General features: G+C 43.1%; 2 protein-coding genes across 2 annotated transcripts in view; one reads left to right on the top strand and one right to left on the bottom strand.

Moving 5' to 3' along the window:
- nup88 (nucleoporin 88) overlaps nucleotides 1–16,897 on the top strand; it is a 109,946-nt gene that overhangs the window by 47,943 nt on the left and 45,106 nt on the right. The window lies entirely within an intron of this gene.
- On the bottom strand, nucleotides 1,578–15,235 carry tmem91 (transmembrane protein 91). Its single transcript, XM_085795824.1, has 4 exons — nucleotides 14,638–15,235; nucleotides 5,977–7,638; nucleotides 3,443–3,589; nucleotides 1,578–1,773 (listed from the first exon to the last, which is right to left on the bottom strand). The coding sequence occupies exons 2-4, from the start codon at nucleotides 6,409–6,411 to the stop codon at nucleotides 1,618–1,620; spliced, it is 738 nt and encodes a 245-aa protein (XP_085651950.1). The 5' UTR covers nucleotides 6,412–7,638; nucleotides 14,638–15,235; the 3' UTR covers nucleotides 1,578–1,617.

Below are 16,897 nucleotides of genomic sequence, written 5' to 3'. Positions count from 1 at the left end.
ACCTTTGTTTGGAGTTCCCTTATTCACTTTTTTTTTAAATTAATGGCACATTTAAGCTCAAACCAATATGGCCAGAGTTTATTTTTTCCTCACATAAAAGCTGCTCTTGCTGTGACTCAGGACTCTATGAAGGAAGTGATTGGAGCCCAGAGCGGGTTTGTACATGTCAGTCTACAAACTCACCATGCAGATATCAGACGTCACCCAAATTACCAACTCATGCACCACAAGCCTGAGTGCTCACTTAGTCATATCTTCACTACTCTTTCTTTCTTCATTTGCTGATTCAAACAAAGTGTTACCTTGTTGACCCAAGTTTAAATAGCGAACTAAGTTTGTCAAACTGCAAGTAGCAAGAGTTTTTGTTTTGTTTTTTTGGATCATGGAGTAGCAGCCTGGATGCTTCTATTAATGAAATAGCTCATAAGATGATCATCAGATTTTCCTCCATATTTTTGGCACTTTTCCTCACAGGTCTGCACGCGCTGTCCATCTGACCATTTCCTATGTATATGCAGTGTACTGTACAAAGCACTTCCTTAATTTTTAAATCTCAAGCCAGTGTTCACATCTCTACCTTGCTTTTCTTTTTTAAACTCTTATATTTATTTTCTTATATCATGGCACATTATGTTGTTTTTTTTTCTTTCTTTCCTTTTTTTTTATTTTTTTTTTATTTTTTTAGCTTTTTTTGTATTTAAACATAAGGTTTCTTGTTCAACTCGTGGCGTAAACAAAGCAGAATCGGTCCTCTCTGCAGCTCTACACGGTGAGTGATGCTGAATGTGAAATCAGGATGGGTTAATTCATGTGCATGTGCAGTGTCTTCCCTGTGGGCCCCTCGCTCCGACCAGAGGCGTAGAGATGAATTATGGGTTCTCTCAAAGAATATTGCTTCTGGCCCCATCATATGTTTTAAAAATAAAGCTCTGGGGCTCTGAAACGGCCCTCAGCGACAGTGCTGGCTCAGACCCTCCAACAGCAAGGTCCATCAGGATTTAGCCACAGCCACGTCCTTGCTGTGACCTTCTCATAAATCTGCAGTCTCCCTTGCCACACACTGCCCCTCCCACCCCCCACCCCCATCAGTTGAGGCCACATACCCCATCTTTTCTCCCTCTGCTTCTCATTATTCATCTGTTGTTTTGTTACAGTGATATCTACAGTGATAACATCTGCATTTCTTGTCACAGTTTTTTTTTTTCTACTTCAGTGATGCTCAACGTGATGATGACGACAGCACAGACTGAGAGAACAGCAGGTAACTTAAGACCACGGGTGACAAAATAAAACACTTACAGGCTGAATCTTCTACATGGAACAATGCTGAATAACTTTCAAATAGATTTTCTTCACATGCGAGGAACGTCCTCTGAGCTGAATTATGTCCTGATCCAATTAGAGGTGATTTTGATGGATACACCAGCTCTCCTGTCGTATCTTTACTGTCTGTTCTTGGCTTTTCCAGCTCGGTGTAGCTAAAAACATGAATGCAGACGGGGGATTTGACGGACAAACACTGTGATTACTTTACACTTGCAGGTGATGGGTTGGCGTACGTGGATATTCATGGTCTGTTTCTTCTATGTGCAGTTCCCCCCAGTGAAAGAGTCGCTTTTATGGTGGTTTCCCAGACAGGTAGGAAATCAGCGCGGCGATGGCACAGATGTACGTTATGATTCCGAACACAATGGAGAGCACTGAGAGCCACAGCGCCTGACGAGACGCTGCATTGGCCCCCTGAAAATCCCCCTGAGCTGATGCCTTGTTGGTCTGAGAAATTGAGAAAAGGAGAGAGAAGGGTGAGATAAGGATTAGAGAGGGTTGGGTGGGTGGGTAGGGCAGCATTTGTCATCATTTGTCAATGTCCTCCCTAACCTACACTTTCCTCTTGCACTCGTTCCAATCACACGCTAAACCCATATTATCTCCCATCTCTGAATCGCACCCGACGTTTGTGCCTCATTCATCATGTTCTCCTCCTTCCTTCCTCTCTCCCTCCAGTCCTTGTCTTTGTCTCTGACCCCTGTTTTAGGTAGCACTCAACAATATTGGAAATCTATCACCTTGGGGCTTCTTGTTATGACTCTAATTAAACCTTAACGAAGGCTATTGATCTGATCAAAAGGCCTTTGCAGCTTGCTGCCAGTTAGCTTTGTAAAAGCATTAATGGGATTTTTCCCCCCCCTGCACTGCTGGAATGACGCCTATATAAACTATGGGCCTCTGGTGACTAGAGATAGAGGTGTTAGTGTTTTTTTTCATAGTGCCACTGGTAATAGTGACTGATGAGATGAGTTTGTGCACTGAAGTTGTCCCTTTGCCCTTAGAGCTGCTCCATATTGTCACCAAATCTGTGTTAGAAGAAATTATTTCAGCTATCGAATCAACACTTTCACATGTGCTATTTCTCTGATTATATCTGCATTAGTAGCTAAGCCCACAGCCTTTGGAGAGACTGGTTTTGGGCAGCTAGCTAGAGAACTGGGAGATGATTATTGACTTTTTATTGATCCTTTCCCCCCATGTCTTGGAGAGGCAAAAAACAAAACAAAACAGGTGTCATTGGAAATACACATTTTATAAGACTGGGATTATGTGATAGTGTGGATATGATATATTGTATTTCTTCTTGGCGTATCTTATTCATTATTATCAGTTATCGACAGTATCTATCCCTTTGTTCTGTTTTGACTTCAGTAATGCTTAACATGTGATGATGACTTCAGCACAGCATTGAAGGCCAGCAACAATCTTCTACTTGGAGGATACTGAATAAGTTTCAAGGGAACTGACATCTACACAGATCAGTCATCATGGGGTGTTATTATGTAAATTACAGAGGAAGGACAAAATGATCTGTTACTCAAACTTGTCTCGGTTTCATTTTTGACTGACTTTATTATTATTATTTGGTTAATTTGTGTTCACTGACGGATGTTATCTTGTGTTGCACATCTATTGGAATATATGATTAAAACAAACTTGACTTGCAACAAACAAATCCTGTTTAAAGTTCACAGTCTGTCAACCTGAACAGCCATAATAAAGAGAAGATTAGTCTTTGGCAGCTGTTATGATGCTTGGGAGGAGATGGTTGTGGACATTGTTTTTCTGAGTCATGACATAGGTGTGTGTACTGGAATGGTTAAAACCACACTGTGCATCTTTCAGTATTCCTCCTCTGGACTGTTCAAACGCTTGGTGCGTAGTAGCCTAACCCTGGTGCAACGTCCCCCTGTTTCAACTCCAAAGCACTTCTATGATGTCCACAATTGTACAGGACTTAACATAGTGGACCTGTTGTTTGTCCACACACACTGCAGAGGGAAAGACATCACCCTTGGCTGTGAACTGCACTGCCAGGTTATATCTTGTCAGCTCGGGACTCAGTGTTTGTATGGATGTGTATGTGTGTGTGTGTGTGTTTGTGAGTGTTAACCTTCTGTGAAAGGTAGAAGGCAGCGATGCCCAGGGGCCAGAAGCAGCAGAGCATGGAGAAAAAGGCCAGACCCAGGTAGTCCTGAGGGATCATCAGAGGGAAGTTGCTCTCGCTGTCTGTATCACTGAAGTCATCAATGGACGAGTCCTGGGATTCAAACAGAGTTCAGTTGCGTACTGGTTAGAGGCTCTGATGCTGTCTGTTCATGCAGATTCTTTTGCTTTGATTCGCTCAAGGTTTGAGATTTCTGTCTCCACACTGCAGAGATTAATTGAATATGATTTCACAGCTGTTAAAAAGTGCAATAAAAAACTTCAGCCACAGTATTTCTCTCTATGAACACAGTCCCCATCACTGTGGAAAGTCTAAAATGAACATCTATCACAGGGCGTATTTCTCTGGATTAAAGTAGGTCCATTTGCAACACTGTTTCTCAAAAGACCCTTCCTTATATATTCAGATTTTATCATGTGTTTTTTAAACATTGTAACCACCTCAAATTAAATTCATTTCAACTTTGTGGCAGCCTGTGGGTCATGATTTTAGTGCATGGTGTGTATTATGACTGTGTTTGTTCATCCTATACATGGCAGGATACCACTATATCGATGAGTAACAAACACAATTTGAGTGAAATGTCCCTTTAAACCCAAAGCTTAGTCACTCAAAGTTAGGCACAGATTACAACTCAGTTTAAGAGTTGCATTAAACATACAACATAACACACATCCATCAAATTTGCTTTTTTCACGTTACGTCCATGTCGTCCACGACAACTGCTAAACTTTGCTTGTGCCTGGAAGACAATGTGACTGAATGGGGTTAGTGTGGATGTGCTGTAGCTGTGTTGACCGCAGGTGATTCATGACTCACGCATCTTTTTGAAACAGCTGCATATATTCAGTCTGACTTCCTTTCTGGCACTGGCCATGTCATATTATTACTCTGCTTGTTTTATATCATGTCTGAAATGTTTTCCAAAGATGCACATGAGACATTTGCTTCGTACCGTGCACCATTCTCTTTCTACATTTGTGTTTGCAAGGTTTTTTATATGTCAGTGTGTCAATCACTGCACATGGCTGGTCTGTGGGTCTCTGATGTTAGGACTGAACTGTTGTATCTTCAGCTACCTTTTATATCAGGACCGATTTGCCATGAGCAGTTTTCGTTGACATGAATCGGTTCTGATGGCGACAACAAACAAGGAACTCTCATACTGAGCCAAAAGTCTGACACTGACACTGTGTTCATGTATAAAATCCATCTGCCCTGCCCTGGCAGCATGCTGTATAGTACTGATCGGCTCCACTGTGAAAATTCATCACAAAGTACTGAAGGAGTTTTGTTGGTCAGTTCGATTCCTGTAACTGAGCATTTGAGGTGAAACAAAGCAAGAAGGGAGAAGTTGTTATGTGGCTCTTCGAGGTCACTGCGAGGTTTTATTCCCACAGGCCTTTGCCTTGGCTTCACTGCACTACAACCAGCATTTAGAATGAGCTAGGGAAAAAAAACTCTTATGCACTGTGTGCTGCTCCTTTGTCCTTGTGGAGCAAACTCTCAAAACCTGAACTGTGCAGCAGCCAACTGCTCTTGGTTTTAATGGTTTGTAATGCTATTGTTTGTCTACTTGATGGTGTTACAGATGAAAGTAATTATTGTAGAATGGCCTTCAGCCTCTCATTTCACACCAGGTAACTGAAACTTTAATTTATTTTCACCTTGCTTGGAGACTTTTCATAATAATTTTGACTTATTTGTGACATCTACGGTGTATACATCCCCTGAACGTCACATGACCACTGTAAACGGTTTAAAGCTAATTTACATCTCACTCCAGGGTGGGCTTTGCTCAGTGATCTATGAAATAGAACTGGCCTCCTCCATTGCTACTGTAGTGTCATTACCTGCACCTCCACAGGAGAGGAGCTTTATGTAATCTGGCTGTTTGACAGAAAGCATTCAGTTTCTGCCTGCCCTGAAATGCACCGCGCATATGTCTATTTTAGGTTCCTCTTTCATTTCCAGACGCTGGACCGAGAATATGAGATTTTCTCTTGCTTTTAAAAGTAAATCTCCTCCAATCAACAAAGCAGACGTGGATGAAATGAGCTGATGCGAGGTCATTATTATTCATGTGCAGAGATGAAGGAATTAGTTGTTATCAACAACTTTGATAATTTAGTCATTGTTCCAGTCATTTATCAAGCAACAATACCAACCACACTATGATTAAATTGATCCACTGCTCCTCCCTGTTTTATGTCACTGCAAGCTAAATGTCTTTGGGTGTGGACTGATGGATAATGGGGTGGTTCCCTGCAGTCAGGGAAAATTATAGTAATCATGTTAGTCCCATTTACAGTATGTGTTAATGATCTTTCTCTGTCAGTGTCTGCAGGAAGGAAATGAGTTGCTCTACTTTTCCTAGAAATCACTGTTTGGAAACAATTTGAAAACTGGATTTTTACAATTTACAGCACAAACTGTTGTCAGTAAATAACAAAAAAATCTTTATCAGCATCATGTCTTACGTCAGAGTCAGGGAGCAGGTCGTCCTCATCGTCCATGCTGTAGGACACACTGTGGAAGTCCTGCGTCTCGGCCAGCAGCTTCCTCTCCAGCGTAGAGCCGGGCCGAATGTCCACAAAGGTGGTCTCCAGGTAGTCTTTGCTGAGGAGGGAGTCTGTGTGTCCCCAGATGGGGGCCGGTGGATAAAATGACTCCAGTGTGCGAGGCAAAGAGCAAGGGTCCAGTAGCTGCTGCTGGTGAAGCTCAGGAGGATGTCCACAGTAGCTCCTCCATGCTAAGGGAGGATAGGCCCTGTCCTCCTCACACTTGACCAAGATGCCTTTAAACAGTCCACCGGGGGCCTGTCCGGTCCCGGACCCCAGCCCAGGCCCTGGCGCCCGGCTGTTGTTAGGATTTTCTCCCAGAAGAGGGTGCTCCAGCTCATCGAGATTCTCCATCCCTCTCTTTTAATAGCAACCACACAAGAGGCCACCACATCAACAACCAAATGTAATCTACAAATCGGTCTGCAGTGCGTCTCCCTGAAGAGCGTCCAATGGGCTTATGCAAAGGCAGCTGCTTTGCCGGTTTTAGTGTTTCACTGATAATCCATCTTTAATCCTATTCTTTAATTTTTGTCTTATCACGGGCCTTGATCTGGAGGCCAGCAACACATGCCAGCTTTATAATAGAGTGAAATATGGTTAACGTGTCAGTGGTGTTTACTGGGAGATGAGCTGCTGAACTTGTCTCAGTGGATTCAGGAATCTCTTCTCCTCACATGTCAGAAGCTATTTGTTTCAGGGCTTGATGGCTCAGGGTTTGCCCCATGTTTCCCATTTCACATGATTGAATGTGTCAGTGTTCATGAATATGCTAATGTCTGCTACTTTCTCTCTCATACAATATGAAAATGTCAATTCTGATGATGGAAGTCCTTGATTAGCCCCAGACAGGCCAATGAAAACAGTGGGCAATGGGATTTCAGTGTGATTGCCCTCAGGAACTCTAAAAAATGTCTCTTGCAATAAAATATTAAGTCTTGATCTAAGCACAGTGTCAAAGTATTAGTCTGAAAGCTTTGGATGTTGATGTTTCCCTCCAACAACTTTGGATGGAAATGAGCAATGACACGTGAGTTGAGGAATGATTGTAAGGAGACCGACAAAAGAGATTTTCAAGTTGTGGCATGTAGCAGTTTTTGTTTGCTACTCTTGCAAGAGGCTGAAAAAAGTGCAGTGACACTGCTTTCTAAAACAGGCCAAAGGCAGCGTCCCCCCTCAGATGGTTGGACTGATGCACATTGCGGTGATTTGAAGCTTAAATATGCACAACCTCCAGCAACAGTCAAGCTAGTGGCGCAATGAACGAATTGGGGCCATATTTGAGGGCAGTTAATCTGTAAAAGCAACGAGGCTCCAGAAATAGAATCTTATGGTGCACATCCGCAGGTCAGCAGGCCTGCCAACATGCCTGTTCCTCTGTTGTTGCAGCAGGAAGCGATAATGAAGAAATCAAAGTTGTCTGCTTGTGATTTATGGTTGTGGATCTGCTGCCTGCTGTGGCAGCGCTCCTCCGGGACATGTAACTTTAATGCACCCTGTTCACCTTAAGAGGGTTTCATTCAGGACAGACGAGGAGCCGGGGCGGCTTTCTATCCGCTTCTTCGAGGACAACGGTGAGGTCTGTTAAAAGAAGAACAAGGTCACACAAAACATTGAGACTTGTGTTTAACACTAACACTCTGCATACAGGATCCTGCGGGTCGTGTGCTATACCGAGTTGGAATGGAGCCTTGTTTTTCTTCACGCACACATACTCACACTACTTGGGCTTATGCCGACCCTGAACCCCTGTGCCAGGCTCACATCAGACTCAAGACATCAGTGCAGAGTAAGCACTGCTGAAGTGTCTGTCCATTCAACCAACCAAATCCAACCTCCGTCACGGCGTGATTGTCCTCAGGACCTGCCGTCCTTTCAGCCAGCACAGCTCCTGAGGTGCTGACAAGACAGTGGCTGGACAGATTGTCTTTAAAAGGCCGACTAATATCAGGAGTATCAGAGCAAATGGAGAGCAAAGTGTCGAAAAAAAATTGTTGCCTCTTTTTATTTCATCCATTCACCCATGCTTAAAATTTGATATCATTATGATACTGTACATAAAATCACTATACTACCTGAGCATATGGGGCCTATCTTTCTGTGTCTTTTGGTTGTGGGGTTGTATCTTAGGAAACAGTTCAGTCTTTCAAATAATGTTAACATAATAACACAAACTGTCCTTAGTCATTAACAGAATCTCGACCTACCAACATGACACAGGGTTTACCTTGTAGCTACCGTTTGAATGGGTGCTCTGATAATAAATCTCCACATCATGGTTTAAGAGAAGTCTCACTGTGTAGATGATACCTCCGCCCAGTTTGGCTTTGCAACAGTTTGTAATGTCAGGGAGTTCATGTTTGATGAAATAAACTTTCACTGTCAAAACTAAACCAGTTTTTCCTTCATCAGCTACCTTTTTTTTTTTTAAACCACTGATCTATTTCTGCTGCAGCAACTCAAAGTCCTCTAACTCGCTTAACACCTTAAGCAGAATGAGGCTCTTACACATACACTCATAGATAGGTATGCTTATTTACATAATATCAATCAATACATGGTAATAGGTTGATTGTTAAGTTTTATTTATTTAGAATCTCATTTGGGAACAAATTATATACGAACATCACAACAATAGTTCAGTCAGGTGTAGCAGAAGCTGTATAATACCATGATACATGGTACAAAATGGTGAAGTACAGTGTAATAAAATAGTTACCACTGTGCCTGAGGTGTAGTAGCTGTAGACTCAGTGTGTTTCAGGGGAAATCTTCTAACTCAGCACTATACTATATATCTGATGGATACACATGCATTCAGCTCAGAGCAGACAGGGACACTGAGCATGGACACAATGTACCTCTGCACTGTCTTGCTGCACTGTTTTAAAATGATCCATTGAAAACACCCAACTGTGTAGGAGTAGGCAAGGTACAATTTCAGATGCTATTTTTTAACATGTCTTTCTGTTTTTCTACACTGCAGCTGCTGAGAGACTCTATGTTTACAATGGAAATCTTTTGATTGATTTATAAGTGAAATAATGAGTTCACACTTGGCAGATGCATGTTCTCTGTAATTTGATCCACCATCCACACTTATTTGAAACGTTTGCTTCACCATGGACAGGGAGAATAGATCTCCTTGTCAACTATTAAGCAGATACCGTGATCAGGAGCCATTGTGGCAGAAGACGCTCTCTCTGTCGGCTCTAATGTTCTCTGGGGTCATTCTTTTTAAATGTCATTATAAACAACTACATCTGTTGTCATTAAGCTGTATTTATGCATTCTGCAATGCATCCACAATCATAACTTCATGATTGAATCGACATAACAAGCAGTGCAGCAGTGCAAGATCTATCATTTGCCTAATTAACAGGTTGTATTTATGAGGCACAGTCACAATTACTTTACTCTATTTATTTCGTTTATTTTACGGGGGACAGAGCGCATTGATCAACAAAGAAAAACAGTTAATGCGCCCAGTTACCTGAGTGGTCCAGTTTCTGCACTTTATCTGTGTTTTAATTGAAGTGTTGATGCATGAGAACATGTATTTGCAGTTTTGGGGTAGTTTTACGTATAACATTAGCTCAGTGAACCAATCGAAAGAGAGTAGACTGAGCGTCTCTACGAGCCGATTTTGAGTTAAACACCCCAAACCAAATCCTACAAGTGTTAAATGGTGATCCATATGTGTGGGGCTTGGGCCATGGCTTAGTGGTGACTGCTTTGTTGTGACATCACAAAGTAACAGAAGTTCTGATGGCCCATTTTAAGGCTCAGTTTCTGAATTCAGGATTTCTCTGTGAGCTGAGCAGTTTGATAATTTCACAGTTACCAATATAGAATCTAGACCTAGGTTTTATAATCAAAAAAGACACTGACAGCTACTTCTGCTTTTATAGGCCCTTTAAAAAAAAGCAACTTGAATCATTTCATTCTTTAAAAGGAAGCTCTAATAATAGACTGAAGCACTGTGTCACTGTTTTGTACTTGTTCACAACAGGAGACAAAAAATGATGTAAACAAGAACAACTAAGTTTGGTTGAGTTTGTTTGTATCAAAATAGAAAAGAGAGTGCAGACAAAAAGTGTAATCATCTGCCTGAGACTCAGTAGAATAATCAGGCTGTCTATCCCATGCACTGCTTTGTTTTAATGCAAAGGTCTTTTGTTTGCTGACTGAAGGACAGTTTAGTTCGTCTTTGTATTGTCTGTGGGTGTTTGTTTTTTATTTTGTTTCAACAAAAATAACCTGTCAACACATTTAGCCATCTCAATGTGTAAATACTATGGGAATTTTGGCATATTTGGGGTGTCTCTCGTGCACGCTGCTATTAGAGACTTAAGACATCGCCCAGTGGTGTCAAATGAAGTTCAGTTCACATGAGAGTGACTTCATGTGCTCAAAAGAAAGAACATCTAAAATTAGCACATAAGTGAGTGGAGGAGAGATGCTGCTGTAAGCTAACAAGTGAGAAGGGATTTTAGAAAAAAAAAAGTCTTTGTATTGTGTGTGTTCAGGGACGTTTCCTTCCTGGTAGAATAAGAAAGTGTCGTTTCAACAAACTATACATAATATCTCATCAGTTGGTATTCACTCTGCATGGCAGAGTGCTTCACTGGCTCCAGATCAATTCAGTGACTTGTTGTTGCATGCTTCACTGCACGGCACAGAAAAATAAAACTGGAATAATTGGGTGTCTTTGGGCTGAAGTGGCGCTGAGGGCTGTTTTCTGCTCTGAGCGCTGATACTGCTTCGATGTGCAAACCCCCTCTGCTCCCCTCCTCTTCACCCAGTCCTTTATGGAGGGCTAGTACCTCTCATGCTGAACAAGCTGAGTGATCGTTCAACACGCTGACGTCAGCAACAGCTCAGAGTGAACTGCCTCCCCCTCATTACACACACAACACACACACACACATCTGGACATACGGTGCATATTGCGCACACATGCTTGCTCACACACTACAATATTTGTATCACCAAGCTTCCCTGTCTCTTCTGCTCCCCTCCTAATCGCTGCAGCTTCATTCCAGGAGAGATGCACTCAGCTTTATTACACCCCTCCCCCCCCTTCACCTCTGCCCATCCACCATAAAAAGACTTCTGTCAGCTGTATTATAAGCCTGCCTCCTTTTCTGATTCTGCAACGCTCATAAAACATCCAGTCAGGTAGAGGGAAGGTTGCAAGGACGCCACTGCAAATCACCACTGACACTTTTACAAGAGCTCCTCTTCTCTCGCTCCCTATCTCTCTCGTTTCTAGTCTGGTGCTCTGTCATACACATACATAACCACACATCTTTTTTTTTTTTTGCTTTTGATCTGACTAATACTGTTGGCAAAGCCACTGTACAAAACTTAAAACTTGTCTTACTTGGTACAATTTCTGCTTGCTGCATGAAAAAAAAGCCTGTTCTTAAAACATAGAAATGCGCATCACCAAAGTGAAATATTGCTTTAAACCCTGTTGCTGCTGACTCTTGTACTGATTTTCAGCAACTCTGCAGTCTTTTTGACTCACACTGATTCTCTATCTCACAATACACGCAGAGACACACACACACACATGCACAGAGCTTGGAGTAATTGCTGTAATATTTCAGCTGATACAGATCGAGGAAATGCAGATACAGTGAACACACTCATAGAAAAGAAAGGGCACACAGGCTGTTGAGGATGGGAGCTGTAATCGCCTGCAGTCTCTAATAAAAAGACATCTTGGAGAACAGCGATGCCAGGCTGATAAGAACAGAGCTAGCTTCGAGATATGCCAAACAAAAATATGAAAAACCCAAGTGGTGGTTAAATAGCACTATTGATTTCATTTCCAAGCCCTTTTCACGCTCTGTGTCTCTTTCTTGATTTGTGTGGAGTAACCGACAAGAGCGGAGAGGAAACTGAACAGAAAAGATAAGCAGAAAAAAACAAAAACAGGTGGCAATGTAGAGAGCATTGCACAGCTCGTGAAGCTCAAAGTAACACCATGTTCCTATGGAAACACATTCACCATGCAGTGCAGTGTTCACTGCAGGATAAATGAAGCAGAGGCTAATTTGCCATTTCAGTACTGTTCCTCTGCTCGGCTTGATAATAACTGGATGGGATAATTCCAGCGCAGCCGTGCCTTCCAGTGAGGATGTGTTACTGTCACATTAGACTGCAAAGGATGGATAATTTCCACAGAATTACTCTACAATAACAAATGAGCGCAGTCATGCCAGGAGCTGGGTTTACTTGAACCCCCCTGTGCAGAATGTGTGTATGACAGCGTGAGCTCATTAATCAGTCCATGGTATGTCCTGGTCTAACCCCAGATACATACACACACACACACACACACACACGCACGCACGCACACACACACACACACACACACACACACACACACACACACACACACACACACACACACACACACACACACACACACACACACACACACAGTCATTCTGTTTCCCCCACATACACTCTCTCACAGACATATCCAGTCTTTGCATCATTCACCTTTCAAACACACATGGTAAACACCCTCAGAAGACGTCTATGATCGGCCTCAAGCTGCACATACATAACTACACACGTCGCAGACACACACTCGTGCATACAATCACTCACATGCACACTGCACTGGCACAGCTGGTGCTTCTGTGCAATGAGGCCCGAGGAGCGAGAAGTTACCAATCTGCAATATGCTGCAAATGGCTCCAGCATCTCTATAGAGTGTGCGGTATGTTGTACACAGTGTAATGTTACATGCATCTGTGAGCATTGTGGGACACGCAGTACTATCTCTCTCTCTCTCTCTTTCGCTCCCTCTCTTACTGTGCGTTTGTTCATTTGTCACTTGTGCTTCAGTGCCTTCTACAGCTGCCTTAACTCAGTTTGCCATATTCTCCAGGGTTTACATGTTACTGAATCCTACAGAAAAGGCTGATAAAAATAAATATGTTTCAGTGGACAGATCTAAATGGCCTCTTTTTTTTTTTTTTTTGTTGTTCCAAAAATAGTATTTTCATTTTTGGAGTAAATGAAATGGGATTGTTTTTAAAAAAAATCTTTTTTATTGATTATGAAATTGGATCGTTGATTGTCTTACTGTATCTATACAAAGCAACAAACAAGAATTCAAATATAGATTGTGCAGGTGAGATTATGAAATCCCATGAAATCCAAAATTATACAGTACACTTATCATTAAAAACCCCAATGAATGTTGTGTCTAAATCCACCCTTTTATCAGTTAAACTTATCAGTTTTGTTATTGGCAAAGCCAGGACAAATATGTGACAACATGAGTTGTAAAAACACTGAAAAGAGGCTTAACGTGTGGGCCTACTACATGTTTACATTGGCCATATTGCACTGTAAAGACCAGTGCATGCCTGTGTGGGTGGCAGTATTAATCTCAATGTAGTGACAATATCTGTTCTGACGGGATTTTCCTTTGTGTATGGACAAAATGAAAAAAACAAACAAACAGGGAAAGCAACAAGAACAATGCAGTGGTCCTCACAAGTGACTGAAAGGCGTTTGTGTTTGAGATTGTGTGCAGCTGAATGAGGTAATTAGCCTCTCACAGATCTTTACATGAGCCATGATGTAGTACATGGTCTCATCATCATCATTATTATCATCGTCATCATCATCATAATTATTGTAACATTGAAAACGCTCCCCCCAACACACACACACACACACACACACATACACCTAAGTGTATCAAAAATGTATCCCTCAACTAAATACAAAGCGATGCAGGAGTGTCAGGTTGTTGACGTCTCAGTAATACTGCATGAGCGTGCTGTGGTTTTATACAGTATATTACTGCACACCAGGCTTGTCATACAGCATTAGAGCTATACAAACATAAACAAAGGGATAGAGCTGTGTGTGTTTGTAATGGGAGGATGTCCTCTTGTTGTTGGGTTTCCACTCCAACACAGCCGCGTCCTCTCTTGTACATGCACAAACACACACAGGACAAAGCTGCTTCTCTATTGAACGATGGATACTGAGATCTCACTTCGGAAGAGAGAGAGAGAGAGCAGTATCATCAACACTACAATCATACAAAACCTTCCCCTCTCTGATGTCAAGAATTAGGACATCAGAGCCTTCATCATAATTAATAAATCATCCCTCTCAAACAGCCTATTAGCTCTGAATCAGTAATTGAAAGGTTTTGTGTCATCACAAAGATTCAGTTAAAATCCCGGACAAACTATACTGCTGACATGGAAATTCAACTTGAATATTAACAAGTTATTCTAGATGAAACCCTTTGACTGAAGAGTCAGCAGCCTGGTGTGGGTTATCACTAGTGGGTGTGTAACAGCTAATAGCAATGCTTTAACATTCACAGATGTGCAAATGCTGTTCCACACATGGAGAGGAGGGAGTGATAAAAACATAACAAAGAAGACATGATCAGAGGGAGAACGATAAAATGTTCATGTCAAATGAGAATCAAGCAGAACATCATTCAGGGATTTCTTTTGTTCTCTATCTTTAAAAATATATAGGCTACTTATATCAAAGTGTTTCTTTTAAGTGTTTGGTATTCTCTCACCTTTACACTGTAAACTTGGACACGCCGTCCTCCGTCCTGTCCTGCCGTCCTGTCCCTGGGATGAGTCCTCCGAGACGAAACGAGGGAGTCCAGCGCCCCGGTTGTAAGCATCCACAGGAACAACTGCCTCTACACACTGCTGGCTGGCGCGGTGTTTTCGCTCACTGGCAGCGTGGGCATGTGAACAAACTGTGTGTGTGTGCGCGCTGCCTGTGGCCTCTGCGTGTCTATTGTACGTGTCCCACTACACGTGTTTGCGTGAGAGAGCTTTACAGTACCAGATCAGGAGCCAAAGTTGCGGTTCCCCCCACCCCCACCCCCACCTGTGTGGAGCTGTGGTGCTGATGCGGCTGTGGATGCAGGAGGAAGCCCGTTACACCTGTTCAGCCTGGCCGCGCTCATGTGCGCGCTCCGTCACACGCGCTCCTTCCTCTCCAGCTCAGCATCTCCTCTCGCGCCCCGCTGTCTCCTCCTCCAAAGACCGGAGCCCTTTCATTAATCCTCACCATCTCACACCATGTCAACTTTCTCCTGCCACTCTCAGCTTTCCTCTGACTTCCCAAAATACAGCTCTCTCCATCCCATCGCCCCCCCCGCCCCCTCCCTCTCTCTTTCTCCCTCACTCGCTCTCTCCCCCTTTGCCTTTCCTCAGCTCTGCTACCTTATTACAGCGGAGACACTGGGTCCTAACGCCTGTTGTTCTCCTTTGGTTTGACCGTGTGTGTTTCCAGTTGGGATTGCTCTGGGGGCCCTCACAAGGATAGAAACAACAACACCCACGCAAAGTGAGGACATTTAGCCCTTTCTTACTTCTTTAAGAGGATTAAGGATCGGGACTCGATTCTGGGTTGGAATTAGGAATGGGGTTAAGATAGGGATGTAGCAGAGAGGTTTAAGGTTAGCCTTTACAACACACAAATGTGTGTGTGTGTGTGTGTGTGTGTGTGTGTGTGTGTGTGTGTGTGTGTGTGTGTGTGTGTGTGTGTGTGTGTGTGTGTGTGTGTGTGTGTGTTTTTCGAGATGCCAGTGGGTCTTTGGACTATGTGAACAAGCTGCAAATGCAATTTCCGCAGCATGCAGAAAGAAATGAGAGATGAAAATCTCCCTGCTGCATATTGCAAACATAAATGAACAGAGGCAGCAAAAAAAAAAAAAAAAAAAAAACAGAGGTGGGAAAACAAAAGCTGGGGGAGGTGGAGAAAAGAGGTGTGGGGGTGGGGGACGAGTGTGTTCTGCAGCAGCCATGTGAGTGTACGTGTCATTCCAGGGTGGAGGTAGTGAGATGCCCCCCAGCGTGGATGACTCCACTTTGTGTCAGGCCTGTGATGTCCACTTTACACTATGACCCACTTTGGCTGCACAGGCCAGCCCACATTAGGCTCTCCAATCAGAAATGACTCAATTTGCAAAAACAATCGTCCCCGCTTCAGGCTCACGCTCAGTTTGCCTCTTCCAGGGGGGAGGCTGTGCAAGATAAAGCTCGGGCATTACTGGACATCAGCAATCAATGAAATCCACAGGGCTTACGCTGAGTATATCATGAGGTGCACACTGCTCTTAGCGAGAATCCCCTTCCCCCCCAGATATGGTTTAACCTTTGGGCTGTGTTTTTTGTTTTTGTTTACGTTGCCGTTGTTGTTGTTGTTTGGTTCTTTCCATCTGGTCGGCACAGCTGCAAAGCCGCCTATCTGATGCTACATTTGTCTGTGGCTGTCAGTGTGACAAGGGGCCACTCAGTCCATCATGATGTAGGGATCAATACATTCTCCTTAGTCTGAGCACATCTTCCCCATCACTCTATTTTCCTATTCTTTTTTTCTTCCCCTTCATTCACTCACACCCTCCCCTTCCTCCTGTAGTTCTCCATCTCTTTCTCACGCTGTCCTCACATCTCCCCCTCTCTTTATTTGTCCCATCTTTTTCAAAGGAGGTTAAATCGAAAGCAACTGGACTTAGTTATTTGTCTAGGAAGACGTTTCACCTCTCATCCAAGAGGCTTCATCAGTTCATGTACGCATCTGACCAGGCTGGGACTGGTCCAACTATCTGGTGTGGAGACTCACTATTTAACCTCTTGTGTGGGCGTTCACAAGGGTGATGATGTCACTGGTTCCCTTTAGTGCTCCAAGTGCCAACGACAGTCGTTTAAATGACTGCCTTTGATGGAAAGTTGGTTTCGACTTCGTTAGTGCCCTATTGTGTTATAACGACAGTCGTTGGAGTCACTTGCCACTTGTGAACAGTGGTTGTTCTTTGAGGC

Source organism: Trachurus japonicus, chromosome 13, assembly GCF_045865225.1.
Source record: "Trachurus japonicus isolate A0001 chromosome 13, Traja_1.0".
Lineage (NCBI taxonomy): Eukaryota > Metazoa > Chordata > Actinopteri > Carangiformes > Carangidae > Trachurus > Trachurus japonicus.
This window is presented reverse-complemented; position numbering and strand designations above follow the sequence as displayed.

Excerpts from the sequence above, each read along its gene's own strand:
- tmem91 (XM_085795824.1), bottom strand. The coding sequence starts at position 6,411 with ATGGAGAATCTCGATGAGCTGGAGCACCCTCTTCTGGGAGAAAATCCT. Across the intron at positions 3,590-5,976 it reads ACCTGCTCCCTGACTCTGAC|GACTCGTCCATTGATGACTT; the intron begins GTAAGACATGAT and ends TTTGAATCCCAG. Across the intron at positions 1,774-3,442 it reads CCTTCTACCTTTCACAGAAG|ACCAACAAGGCATCAGCTCA; the intron begins GTTAACACTCAC and ends TCAATTTCTCAG.